Genomic DNA, 14,233 nt, shown 5'->3' on the forward strand with positions numbered 1-14,233 from the left:
GAAAAAACAGCAAAGAAGGAAAAGAAAAACACGATAAATTCTTGCTTAGTGAACAAGTCTCTCTGACATGTAGGATTCAATATGTCAAATGCTGTATCTGAATATTTAAATTTGTGTCCACATTAAGCATGACACAGATGTGTTGTTGCATTGTTCATTGTTGCCAGCTTGTCCTGTCTAAATAGAGAGGATTTGTGGAAACAGTTGTCCTTTCATACACCATTAAGCTGTGCTTTTAACGGTGATGGAAAAATGATTATAGAATAATTAAAGCTAATTATCAGTAATATCTGATGATCTTTTATTTGATATATACAAATAAATGTGTTAGGAGAGGCATGATTTCACCATGATTCATCAAACTGATAACATACACAAGGGCTACGGGAATTATCCCTTCTACTCATAGTAAATGTACTCAACCCTTGAAACATGAATCCCTTGTTCTAGTTAGAGGTCAGTGTTCGCAATGAAGCCATCAAGTCCTTTTCAATACACAACATTATGAATGAAACACTCATGGGATCCCAGGTTGTTTTCAAATGGCAGCCCCAAACTTCCAGAGTCTAGTAGTGTGTAGTGAGGGACCATGATGATCCTTAGAGGGACCCAAATATTACCTTGGACTATGATCATCTTAACACTATTTCAAAGCATGGAACCCATGAGCAAGGGATCTTTTGCTCTTCCTAATACTGCAAGGTACCAGAGATAGAAAGAGCTGACCAGTATCTTCAACAAGATGTGATATTGCTGGAATATTAATTGCTATAAGTGGCATAAAACTAAACTCACCCGCTCAGTCAATATTTAAACAGAATATTGTCCTTCAAGGTTTTAGTGTTTTTTGCCATAGTTCTTTGAGCAATTGTACATGTCTTTTTTTCAAAAAAACATGACAGTCTTGCAAACTGACTTTAAACATAAGGGGAATATCCCACAATCAGATTTCCTGCTGGAAGGGACAGTACATTGTCACTGTTGTATTAATATGGACATCACACTAGCTATCATTGAGAGTGAGTTTAGTTTACACCACTCTCAGCAATATTCCAGCCATGTGGGGGGTGATCTGCAAATAATCACCAGAACAGACAATCCAGTGATCTACACAACTGGGATTCCATGTGTCAGCAACGTCAGCGAGTCTGACCACCCAATCCCATTAGTTGCCTCTTAAAACAAGCATGGGTTACTGAGATGAATTCTAACCCGGATCTTCAAGGGTCAATATTCAAAGCATGGGACCTGCTCAATGACACTGGTCACTAGACTCCACACTATCCCATTCCCCTTGACATACACCACATAATGTTGAATTGCATTCTTGGAATGTTTTATTATTCTGGCCTGTGTATGATGACACACTGACACCAGTTTAGATAGTGTACATTGTGAAGGACTGGAAATAACTAAATTTCAGCCAATCATATTCTTGAACAACTGTAGCAGAAAACATGGGTTTTTACAACCAACTCCTGCAAACACATCTAGTTGGTTCAAAACACAGAGATGCAGAACCAAAGAGGAATTAGAGAACCATGAGTATTTTCTTCATAAGGGTAAAGTATGGCACAGTGACCTTTCTCTTATCTCATCAGATTATCATCATTAGAAATAATTTATCAGTGTCTGTAATGCAACCCAATTGTATCATGCAAAACCGAGTAAAACCATTAAATTCACTGTAAATGATATAGCCTGTCTAAAAAGCATTCTGAATAAAAACATTTTATCAGTGCACAGGGCTGACTGAAAAGACTGATAATCTGAAAAAAATTGTTGATGGGTTTCAGTGCTAATGACTATTGACATGAAAATTGTGATTTAATCACTATAAGTGTTATACTTTTAAGCATTTAGCAGAAACAACATTTCAAAGAAAAACTAACATATACATTCGAAATATATGATCATCATCCCCCACATAGGTGATTCCACTTAGCTCCAGCAAAATGATGCCATACCAAACATCCTTGACAGTGACTCAAGTACAACATCCTTGACACTGACTCATCCTTACATTTCTTGACAGATGGTGAGCATTACAAATGTCTGACTGTATGAGCTTAATGGTAAATTTGACTTTCAATATAAGCAACATGTATTCAAGAATATTCTGAACAGCCACCAATGCCCACTGACTAAACAAATGACCTATGCTGTGGAAAAAGGTTACCGCATTCTCCCTCTGATATCTTAAGATTGTCAGTACTTGTCCGACAACTCACCTTCTTCAACTTGTCTTTCTCATCCTCTGACTCAGAGCTGCTGTCACTTGAACTGTGGTGCTTCTTGTGCTTCTTCTTTTTCTTCTTCTTTTCTTTTTTCTTCTTCTTCTTCTTTTTCTTTTCAGACATTTTCTCTTCGTGTTCCTGTAAACGCAGTGACTTCAGTGTAACTGGTAGCATTGACATTCAGTTTATACAAAATATATAACACAGAAGGAAACAGCAAATGCCAAAAAACCCATTTCTGATAAAACAAAACATAAAAGGGGGCAGAATCTAATCATGATGGCCTGTGTCTTATGAAACCCTTAGAAATATTCTGTAATAGTGAACCCTTGAACACCACTGACTTTACATCACGTTTCAGTTGATGTAGCTTCATCATGCCTGTGGTAGTTGTGGAATCTCCACTGTGGCCATGCATCTGCCTGTTTGGAACTACAAGTACCCTCATGTGAATGTCCCTAGGTCATAATGTCTATGATGTGATGCCAGCAGCAGCCGGAGATTATCAAACAGTTTTTGCAGATATATCCCTTCCATCAAGCAGGAGTTACAACTTCTGAGTGAGTGAGTGAGTGAGTGAGTGAGTGAGTGAGGTTTCATGCCATTTTTAGCAATATTCCAGCAATATCATGACGGAAGACACCAGAAATAGGTGTCACACTTTGTGCCCACATAGAGAATTGAACCCGGATCTTGGGTGCGATGAGCGAATGCTTTAACCACGTCCATGACGTGATCCGCACCACCAAGCTACTCACATCTCACACACAATGACCAAGTAGAATTCTCTCATGCAATGACATATCAAGAGCAACCCATGCTTAATATACTTCAATTAAACCTTTCTTGGCACTGCTGAAGGTAAGGATAGTTCCTAGTGGACTGGGTGTATTTTGAATCTCCAGTTACAAAAGAACCATAGAAATCAGGAGCTGATATTTGGTATGTTTCGGTCAGCTGAAAGGTGTGTGCAGTGAAATGTTCAGCAAATAAATTAACGACTTTAATACTAATTTCCTGTGAAATTTTTTCTTGTGAAAGGACAATTTTTTGTGAACATAATATTTGAAAAACAGGGTTATGGAACAAAAATTCATGTCGACTTTGCTCAGATTTGGGAGAAAAGTTCATTTCTCTACATGGTCATCATGTCTAAACGACAAAACCAAAAACGTTACCTTGATTCAGAGTAGATAACTGTATGCAACTTATGTAATATATCTTCAACAATTCTATTAAATATTTATTCTTCAAGTGCAAAAAACACAACTCAATTTAGGCCTTCAGCAACCCATGCTTGCCATAAAAGGTGACTATGCTTGTCGCAAGAGGAGACTAACGGGATCGGGTGGTCAGACTAGCTGACTTGGTTGACACATGTCATCGGTTCCCCATTGCGCAGATCGATGCTCATGTTGTTGATCACTGGATTGTCTGGTCCAGACTCGATTATTTACAGATCATCGCCATATAGCTGGAATATTGCTAAGTGTGACGTAAAACTAAACTCACTCACTCACTCACTCACTCACTCTGAAGAGAAATATTTTCATAAATGTGCTAAAGACTAATTCAGCAGCATCAACAAGTCTGAGACCACTGGTGTTTCTGCTTTTAACATTAAATTTGAAACAGATTCACTTTGTAGTTTCTACAAAGACACCAGAAATGGGCTTCACACTTTGTGCAGAAATAGGCATTACACTTTGTGTAATATTGTTAAAAATATCCCAGCTATCACTTCCTTGGGAATGTTTCTCAAAGAGATTTTATTACTTAAAAAGTTGTAAGGCTGTTCTAAAGTCTATGAGTTATGGTAGCTTTATGAAACTGGTTCTGTCCTTCTGACTCAGCAACCCTGCTTCCCTCTTTTCATTCCCAGTGATAGACAACAATGGGAGATGCTACCACACACAGCGGACGTTAGATGAGGAGGCACGGAGAAATCAATGTTTTTCTTCACCATCAATCAAAGTGTGATATGATACATTCTGCCAGCAACTGTGATAAATTAACCACAACAGTAACATCAGCAGAATAACTCGTATTTGTCTACTCTCTGCGTTACATAATTAATGTCATCTCCAACAGACTCCAACATTTATCTAAGCTTGTTACAATATGGAAGACTTTCCAAATCATTTGTATCTGTCTGGAAATTAGGGTCATCAGGAGTACAGTAATGGTAAAATCACTCAGCAATCAAGCTAGTTTATGCTGCCATTGATGATCTCTTTTCTCTTCCTTCAGGGGAATACACAGAGGTTATGATTTATCACAACATGATCAAGAGAATATTTCCTCCAGTTTTCAAACTGTACAGGATGTCAGCAAGTGTTTTTTTCTGTCTACTTGCTCACAACATTCTTTAACGCTGAGATCACAAGATCATGAAAACCTTGGTTTCACAACAAAGATCAGAAACCAACTTTCCTGGAATTATCAAACAACATTGTACTGTCCTAATATCATTAAACAACATTGTACGGTCCTAGCATCACCAAACAGCACTATCCTGTCCTAGCATCACCAAACAGCACTATCCTGTCCTAGCATCACCAAACAGCACTATCTTGTTCTAGCATCACCAAACAGCACTCTCCTGTCCTAGCATCACCAAACAGCACTATCCTGTCCTAGCATCACCAAGCAGCACTATCCTGTTCTAGCATCACCAAACAGCACTATCCTGTCCTAGCATCACCAAACAGCACCATCCTGTCCTAGCATCATCAAACAGCAATATGCTGACCTAGCATCACCAAACAGCAATATGCTGTACCATACAAGACACACTCAGAGAGGTTTGTTATAAGCTACATTAACCTAATTCAATCACAAAATACTGAAAATATCATGTGAGCCCAAAAGATTTAAAATCAAATCTGGTCTGCTGAAGGAGACCATCCAAAACGTTTTCAGAAGGACTGCTGCCATGAGGACAAAGCAGGGAACACAGCTCCTTTGTTTTATCACTTGACCAAACATAAAATGGAACCTTCTTTTTCTCATCTGACGAAATCAAAACACATGGAACAGACTTGTAGGAGCCAGCTAGTACTAATGTATTTCCCTACAACAAATGATAAATGCGATCATAATGGCCAGTTGAATGGTGTATGATGGTGTATTAATATCTCTGTGAAGTGTAAAGTCTGTTGTGTCTGCCCTGTAGAGTTGATTACTCCGCCAGATGCAGATGGTGGTCACTCAATACAGGATGTATAAAGATGCCATGTAGATCCTGATATAATGGACAAAGCATTACATGATGGCCAGACAGAAGGAAACATGAGCAAAGAGAAGACTTGAGAGACACTTATCAAACAGTGCATGGCCCATCCACAACCCTTCAAGACATCCAGAGTGATGCTAATTTTGGACTTTAATAATATGCTCAGTAAAGCTGTTGAAGGCTTTTTTTATCACACAATGAGCTTTGCTTGCATGTTTGGTGTTAAACGCTGCACTCAGCAATTCTGCCACTATATTGCAATCAATCTGTACACAATGATATCTGGGTTAAAAATCATGGGACCAACAGTATAAAATACAATGACATGTGTCAACAATGTCAATGAGCCGGACCAGCCGACCGCATTAGTTGCCTCTTACGACAAGCACAAGTTAGACCAATTCTAGCACAATCAGCACTTTTTACCTACCACATGGAAAGAACATACACTATCATCAGGCACCATAATTTATGACATATTGTAAAGACAATCATGTAGCGCACCTGCCTTTTGAAGTCACATGCAACCTAACTGTTACAAATCCATTCATGATGACCTTAAACTTTTGAGGATAACAATTTCTTGTTCAGTGTCCAGTTTTTGTACACTGAATTCTAAATGTACCATGATACCCTGACCATAAAACATGTGTAAGAATGGTTTTACATAACAAAGAAATGTTATCCATAAAAAATTAATATCTTCATTTTCTTACAAATGCTATATGCCTACCTAAGACCAGAGGGCATCATTTCGCAAAACACTAAGTTGATGATCGTAAGTCACTAAGGTAACCCTTAGAGCAATGTTAAAGAATGGGAGTTAAGGTTAACCTAAGTAAAGGTTGCTTCATGACAAGAGACCCTGGTTGGTAAACATTCACTTGTATCATAGTCATAATGCATACAGTAAGCTTTTGGACAGAACACATATTTCAACTTCCTGACATCACCTTTTTATTCATATCAGTATTATTTTTCCTTGTAACAGTCAACTTACACAAGAACAGCCCATCCAGTGACCTCAAGGATAATGTGGAACAGACAGGAAGATGGCTCTTTATCCACACATGCAGCTTCCGTCTGTCGCCATTACCAAGGCAATGGAAGACAATACCCTCCATTACTGGTGCAGACTCTAGCAACTATCATCATATCATCTACTTCAGCAGAAAATGCAAGCTGGCATTCACTCTGATCCACAGCACTCAACTGTTCTGATGCTCTACAGAGAGACTGAGATGACAAAAGGCTTTGTGAAGCAGCCGTTGCCATTTCCTATTCTTATAGCACATATAGTTTCCCTGATATGCCATCAAACACATTTTGCACCAAGTCATGTTTCCATGGAAACAATAACAAAACAAATTCTGAAAAATATTAAAAATGGGCAAAGGCACTTCAATGGGTAATGATTAACTTGTGGGTGAAGTTTGGTGAAACTAGCATGTAAATTTTAAGAGATATGCTCTGGACAAAACCATGAACCACATTAGGAACCAAATCATGTTTCTATGGAAGAAGAAAAAACCAACAACAAAATTTCTGAAAAACTTCAAAATCGCAAAAGACACATCAATGGGTTATGATTAACATGTGTGTGAAGTTTAAAGGATATACGTTCCGAAAATTCTCAACTATACCCTGGATGCGTCTGCGGCTCAGCCCAATGATTCTATTACCTCCTTTAGCTGGCTTTTCATCCAGTCAGATGTCTCTCCTGGGACATCAAGCATACCAATCACAACACACTTTCACATACTAAATTATCTAACCGCTCAAACTTGGCAACAAGACAAGATGCAGACATGGGTAGGAGGAGTTCTTGGATATATTTTTTAAAGTATGATTTCCCCAAAATCTTAGTCACACCAAGCTGGGATCACTATCTTTGTTGACACTGGCAAGCTCAGGTGTAATGGTGACTTAGCTGATTTGTCTACTGTGAGACTGTGCAGCCAGCAAAGGGAGATGATAAAATTATCGATCCAAGCCGTAGATGCATCCAGGGTAGAGTGGAGTTATCAGAAAGCATACACTGGAGATTATCGAGGATGTAGAGTTCAGTGCAAAACATACCACGATAACTTTGGCTGAACCCTCATTCAAATAATAACAATATTTTGACAACACCCACACAAGTATGTCAAGACAGATTCAAGAAAGCTTGGCACAAGCATTTGTTGTGCTCATAAGGAGTGTTGTACAATTTCAAACTCTAACAAACTTAAATCATATGATATTACGCCATAGTTTATTATACTGATACCAGACGAGGCAATCCCTTCAATGTGGAGCAACTGGCAAAGTAAAAAAATACAGCATCTTTGGTATGAAGTAATGTTCTGCTCTCCATTAAATAAGTGAAATGAACTTGACAGTGACCTTGACATACAGGAAACTTACATTTTTTGTTTCAAAGTTTGACCTCTGGTGACCTTGACCTTACATGGAGGGTGGCCAAAGCCTAAGACTGCCACCACTGAGAAATGTTACTATGCGCTCATTCAATTCCCATCATAGAGTCTCAAAGCACAATCATCCTTCTTGTTATAAATATCCTTCAGGTTCAGTGAGTACATTACCATATTCAGCAATATTCTGTTTGTAAATAATCAAGTCTGAACCAAAGACAATTCAGTGATCAACAGCTTGAACATCGATCTATGCATATGGGATACTATGACATGTGTCAACTGACCAGTGAGTCTGACCAAGCAACCCTGTCAGTCACCTCTTACAACAAGCATAAGTTGGTGAAGACCAATTCTAACCTGGTGTAGATAGCCATTTCTGCTCTGGTCTAAACTTTTCCCAGGGAGAATCTAACCTAGCCTTTCCCCAGGGGCAACTTTCCTAAGATATTCTTCCCTGGGACAAGTTAGGGCTGGGCTAAAGTTCCCCACCCCTAAGGCTAAAGTTTCACTCCTGTATAAACTAGGACATTTTGTTCTGTTTTCAATGAAAAGGGGGAGAGTCTGGCCAAGCTAGGCCACTTCTTTCCAAGCCTTGTTCTTATATCAAAAGCCGTAAATTCTGGCCTGGCTAGACTACTTCTTCCTCACCTGTATTCTTATATCAAAACAGGGAGATTCTGGCCTGGCTAGACTACTTCAGCTTCAACATTTCTCTTAATTGTTTGGTACTGGATTGAAAGAAAGAACATTTTTCTCATTCTTATTCCTTAAAAATATTTCCAGATATAAATTTCCATTAATACACTATTTGCCATATTTGCCATCCCCAGATGCAGTATTTACCTACTTTTCTGGTTGTTAGATGACTTGTTAATGGAACTTGACATCAACAGACAGAGAGAGAGAGAGAGAGAGAGAGAGAGAGAAAGGAGAAGAGAGAGAGAGGAAAGAGAGAGAGAGAGGTGGAAGAAAGGGAAGTTTGGCTTAGGATAAAGTTTTCCTTGGGAAGGTTTGGCAACTGGGAAAGTTTAGCCTGTTATACCAGATCTTCTCACATGTTTACCTCCACAGTTATCTAAGCAACTATACTAATTCCCATGGTATATGGAAGCAATATTTTAATGGATTCCCTAAACAGGACTAGATACCTGTGCTTGCTTGCCAAACATTTTCAGCCCCAATAAGTATTTATTGATCCCAAGACCAAATATTCCAAGTAATTCAAAGCATGACACAAAGAAGAGCGGCATCACTGCATTCATTAGCTACTATACTACCTTTCAAGCAGAATGCTATGATGTTTACACACATTTCCTGCAGGCTATTATAAATATTTACAGTAATTTACTTGCATATGATCAAAACAAATGCATACCGATTTTCTTACATTCAATTACTGCCATGAAGACTCATTTGAATGTTCATTCATATTTATCAGTTCAGTCAACCATTATGACAGCATCTGTGTTCCACATTCAACAAAAACTCTATCAACAAATGACTCAGTCAACCAACAGTCATTGCTGTTGTGATGTTGTATTTTACAACAATTTGACACATTAGTGCAGTGAAATCAAAGGTCTCAACATAGAGCAGAGTACATAGAGTACTGCAACATTTTCCAGTAACCTTGATGACCGAGTCACTCATTCCGAGCAGAATACAGACAAAACTGATGGTCAAGTAAATTGCCTGATTGTTATCTGAAATATCTTGATATTTTTCTTAAAGAACATCCTGTCATAACTTTGTGCATAATTAAAACATTTATTTAAAAATCAATGTGAACTCCAGAAGATGAGCCCCAGGTAGTGCTTGATTTATGGAATAATAGGTCAATCAATCACTGGTATTATCAAAGGGTTCAGGGCGCTAACTGATATTCAGTAAAGAGGAAACATCAAACTACACTTTAGAAAGTATGTTTCTTATTGTTATGGTTGTAAATTCAAGACACAAACAATGGTTGTTTCCTGACTAGAAAAACTGCATTGTAAACAATACAGTCATGTCTTAACAGGAAGCATCCTGAATCATCTTGACCAGTGCCTGTTCTATTTGCACAAAGTCATGACTGTGTCCTGTAGTTGTCCCTATGAGTTTAGTGCTGGAGTTGACAATTACAATTGATTACTGATCTCTAACAGAGTTCTGACTATCGGTCTGCGTACTGCAGGTGATAACCAGCACAAGTACCAGTAACTTAGGAATGTTTTAAAATTTAGGTAAACAGGATGATGATAGAGAAAAATACCAGACTGTGGGCATGATCAAAGTACATGGCATAACTACCCAGTTGAGTGGATACAGGTGTATTGGATTAACTGTCTAATCTCCCTCGGGAGCTCAAGTTATCAGACAGAGCAGGTTTAGCAAACAGTTGGTGCTAGGTGATCAGGGATGTAATTGCAAAAAAGACAGTTGTCAAAAGAATGAGACTTTGGAAAATATGAGTCAGTCTCACTTTCAGTAAGAGTCAGTAACGTTTGTTTAACACCACTTTTAGCAATATTCCAGCAATATCACAGCTAAGACACTGGGAATGGGCTTCACACACTGCAACCATGTGAGAAATCAAACTGGGTTCTTTGGCGTTACAGGCGAACTCTTTAAGCACTAGGCTACCTCACTGCCCTGGACTTCAATGTGATGCAGAACCGAAACTCTCGATACACTATACAAAAATAAAATAAAATAAAATAAAATAAAATAAAATAAAATAAAATAAAATAAAATAAAATAAAATAAAATAAAATAAAATGCCTGTCTGTCTGTCTGTCAGGTGGAGAACATGACAAGTAACACATGATGTACCAGTTATGCAAGTACAACGCAATGATAAAGGGCCTCATGATATCCAGATGCAAGAACATCATCACATCTAGGATTCACACCATGATGTCCATGATATTCGGCCATTAGACTATCATTTGGTGTGCTACTTTTCTTTCAATACAAAAATTATTGATATTAACACTTAGCTGGTTTTATTTATAACTCTTCTTTGAGTTAATAAGACTCATATACATGAATAACATAACAATACTTGAATACTTAGAAATCTGTCACTGCATGCACTTTTGCCAGGGTACCCCTTTTGAAATTCTGACACCCTGCTCTTTTTGAAAGCTGTGGACTATATTTTGAAGAATAATTTTCTGCTGTTGGATCAAAACTATCATCATTGTCATTTAGAGAAAACATCAGTTACTTTCACTAGTTTCAGCCCTGACTTTGTATCTAAGCACTCATTATTTAATGCAGTGACACTATACATGTCATCAGTTCCCATTTGCACAAACAGCTGCTCACTGGATTGTCTGGTCCAGACACGACTATTTGCAGACCGCCACCACATCGCTGGAATATTGCTGAGTGTGGCAAAATGCTAAACTCAGTCACTCACTTCAGACAAGGGTGTTACAACAGTTACATACGAGCCACTGTTTTACCATGTAACAACTACAGTACAGTGTCTCAGTACACGTATCATTCTGTATTGAGTGATGGTACTCATCATTTACAGCAATGCCTATTTGTAGAACTGTTTTGAAAATCGCCACAATGACAAGATGACAACCATCAACCATTCTATTTTATCCTCATTCCATGTTGCTGCTGTTGAAACTGTCACGGAATAGAGACAGTAATTGTCCCTCATTGACTTTTCTATGTCATTCCTTTTGTATCCAGGATTATTACATCACGGTTTGTCTATGACGTCATAATCAATTGTCTACTGGATCGCAGTCCGTCGTACTGGCCCAAATGGAACTTGGACACAACTGTTGCCTTGATGTCACAAACTGAAGGCCTTTCAGTCACAGAAGCAGTAGATGAGAAGAAAGAAGTGTGTCAAATATTTTCCCTCACCAAATACAGTTCCTATCAGAAGGTGCTACAAATCACCGCCTACATCCTTCGTTTTACTGACAACTGCAGAAAACATGCACACAATCGAATGCATGTGACTCTGAAAACTGAAGAACTAAATTAAGCTACAAAATACTGGATCAAAACCATTCAAGAAGATTGTTACAGAGATGTCATCTACTGCCTCAGGAAAGACGTTCATAACAACATGATAAGCCAGCTCAGGTTGTACACAAACTCAGAGGGTCTGATCAGAAGTAGAGGAAGAATACACAATGCACTGGTACCAGATGAAACAAAGTTTCCACTCCTTCTACCGCAATCACATGAGTTCACAGGACTCATAGTGTCAGACACACAGTAAGATCCTAGATATTGGACCTGAAACAGCCACTGCAAACCTGAGAGAAAGGTTTTGGATCCCATGTATTCAACAAATAGTCTGCAGCTGCCTATGCAAGCGTGTTCAGTGACGGAGGGTACTTGGGAAAGGCTTTGCCACATCTAATCCTCCAGCACTAAGTAAAAGACAGACTCCGAGATGAAAAGCCCTTTACAGTAACAGGCATTGACTCTACCAGTGCTTTGAAGGTGAAAGAAACAAACTTCAAAATGATGAAGGCATATATATGCTTATTCATGTGCGTCAGCACACATGCTGTTCATCTAGACATAGTGAATGATTAGACAGAAGATTCATTCATATAGGCATTTCAACATTTTGTCAGCCAGAAATCAACACCAAAAACAATGTTCTCTTATAATGACATCATTTTCAGCTGCCACAAAGACTCTGAGAAGTTCTGAACATGTATCAGAAAAACTCAGTGAACATGGAACAGAGTGGAAGTTCATTCGTAAGGGAGCACCATGGTTTGATGGTTTCTGGGAGAGAATGATAAGAATTGTCAAAACCACACTCTACAAGGTTCTCAGATCAGCCTTTGCAACTCTTGAGGAGTTACAGACAGTTGTAGCAGAAACTGAACTGGTCATCAATGACTGACCTCTTACATACATCTCATCAGAAGTTAGAGACCCAGTGCCACTCACTCCCCAACCTTACTGTACAAACACCGAATATCATCTACAGTGTATCCAGATGAAAGACAGGTAAATGAAGGGGCCACAACTTCAGTAGCCAGTGCGAACAATCAGTTCTCTCGCAAGACACAGATATTTTAACACTTCTAGACCAGATGGAAGAGAGAATACCTAACATCGCAAGTGGTCCTGTGCGTAGCGCTCAGGTCACAAATCAGTTGAAGTTAAGCACCTTCGAGCTCGGACAGTGCTTGGATGGGTGACGTGTTAGGCAGTTTGACTCCTGAGAGTTTCTAGGACGTCGGTCCTGCCCCACAATGAAGCGCATGTGAAGCATGTGGTCTCACCTTAGGCAAGTGCGTTTGTTAAAAAATTGCCTCTGTTCACCCAGCAAAAAATGGGTACCCGGTGAGATAAAAGTCATGTGACTATAACCCTCTAGCACCTAACAGACAGCTTGGGTTATCCCGGGTAATAATGATGATCAGGGTGTTAGCATTTGAGCATGCTTTGTTGCATGGAGATTAGTGCATTACATGACTTCACATGATTATTATTATTATTATTATTATCATTATCTCTCTGTGAATTCCAATGTGCTTCTGAAACTCAAAATCATATGATCAGACCTGGAGATGTTGTCCAGGTACATGATCATTCAAAGCAGATTTAGCCGCAGTGGGAAATTCTCACTAAGGACAGTAACACATGTGGGAAGGGCATCAGTGTGGACAAATAAAGGGAAAACGAACAGGCTTATAACGAAGTTGTTTCCTCTGGAGTTGACCTTTATGGACCCAAGGTGAAGTGAAAGACTTACAAATTAAAACCACAATGCAAATCACATATCACCAGTGTCAAAGTATGAACTGTAAATGTACTTCTTTACATCATTTGTTATTCACTGCTCATTTTCAGCTGTTCCAGGATATTGTGGAACAGAGACAGTAACTGCCACGTATTGACCACTGTATGATGTTCCATTTGTATCCAAGATTATTACGTCATGTTTATGTCTATGATGTCACAATCAATTATCAACTTGTCAACTGTCTAATTGACATGACAGCAGTTGTAGAAAAGTTAGTTACAGTAAAGTTTTCACAGATCCCGAATGACATCTTCACTGTGTTTTAATATTCGTCACAGAGACAATGCATATTTCATTTCCAATCACTAACACAAATAAGCCAGGAGGTGACTGTTTTCATCCTTTGTACACATTTACAGAGTTTCACAGTGAGGAAACAATGGAAGAAATCCTTACCTCAACAAGTGACTTTGGCGGTTCCTCTATCTGCCCATTCTCTATCGCTATCAAACCACCCATCTAAAAAACAAACAAATTAGACTTAGCATACAATACTGATAGTATTTATTGTTTCTGATATCACATGTTGTCAGCAATATTTTGTTGACCATGTCAC

At 38.7% G+C, this 14,233-nt stretch overlaps 1 protein-coding gene across 4 annotated transcripts in view; it reads right to left on the reverse strand.

Moving 5' to 3' along the window:
- Positions 1 to 14,233, reverse strand: part of LOC137265198 (pre-mRNA-splicing factor SLU7-like) — a 47,993-nt gene that overhangs the window by 7,845 nt on the left and 25,915 nt on the right. For all 4 annotated transcript variants that reach the window (XM_067800543.1, XM_067800540.1, XM_067800541.1 and 1 more), the window contains exons 13-14: positions 14,074 to 14,136; positions 2,232 to 2,375 (exon numbers count right to left, since the gene is read on the reverse strand). In XM_067800543.1, coding sequence (XP_067656644.1) covers positions 2,232 to 2,375; positions 14,074 to 14,136 — 207 coding nt within the window. The remainder of the gene's footprint in view (positions 1 to 2,231; positions 2,376 to 14,073; positions 14,137 to 14,233) is intronic.

This window comes from Haliotis asinina, chromosome 15, assembly GCF_037392515.1.
Source record: "Haliotis asinina isolate JCU_RB_2024 chromosome 15, JCU_Hal_asi_v2, whole genome shotgun sequence".
Classification (NCBI taxonomy): Eukaryota; Metazoa; Mollusca; class Gastropoda; order Lepetellida; family Haliotidae; genus Haliotis; species Haliotis asinina.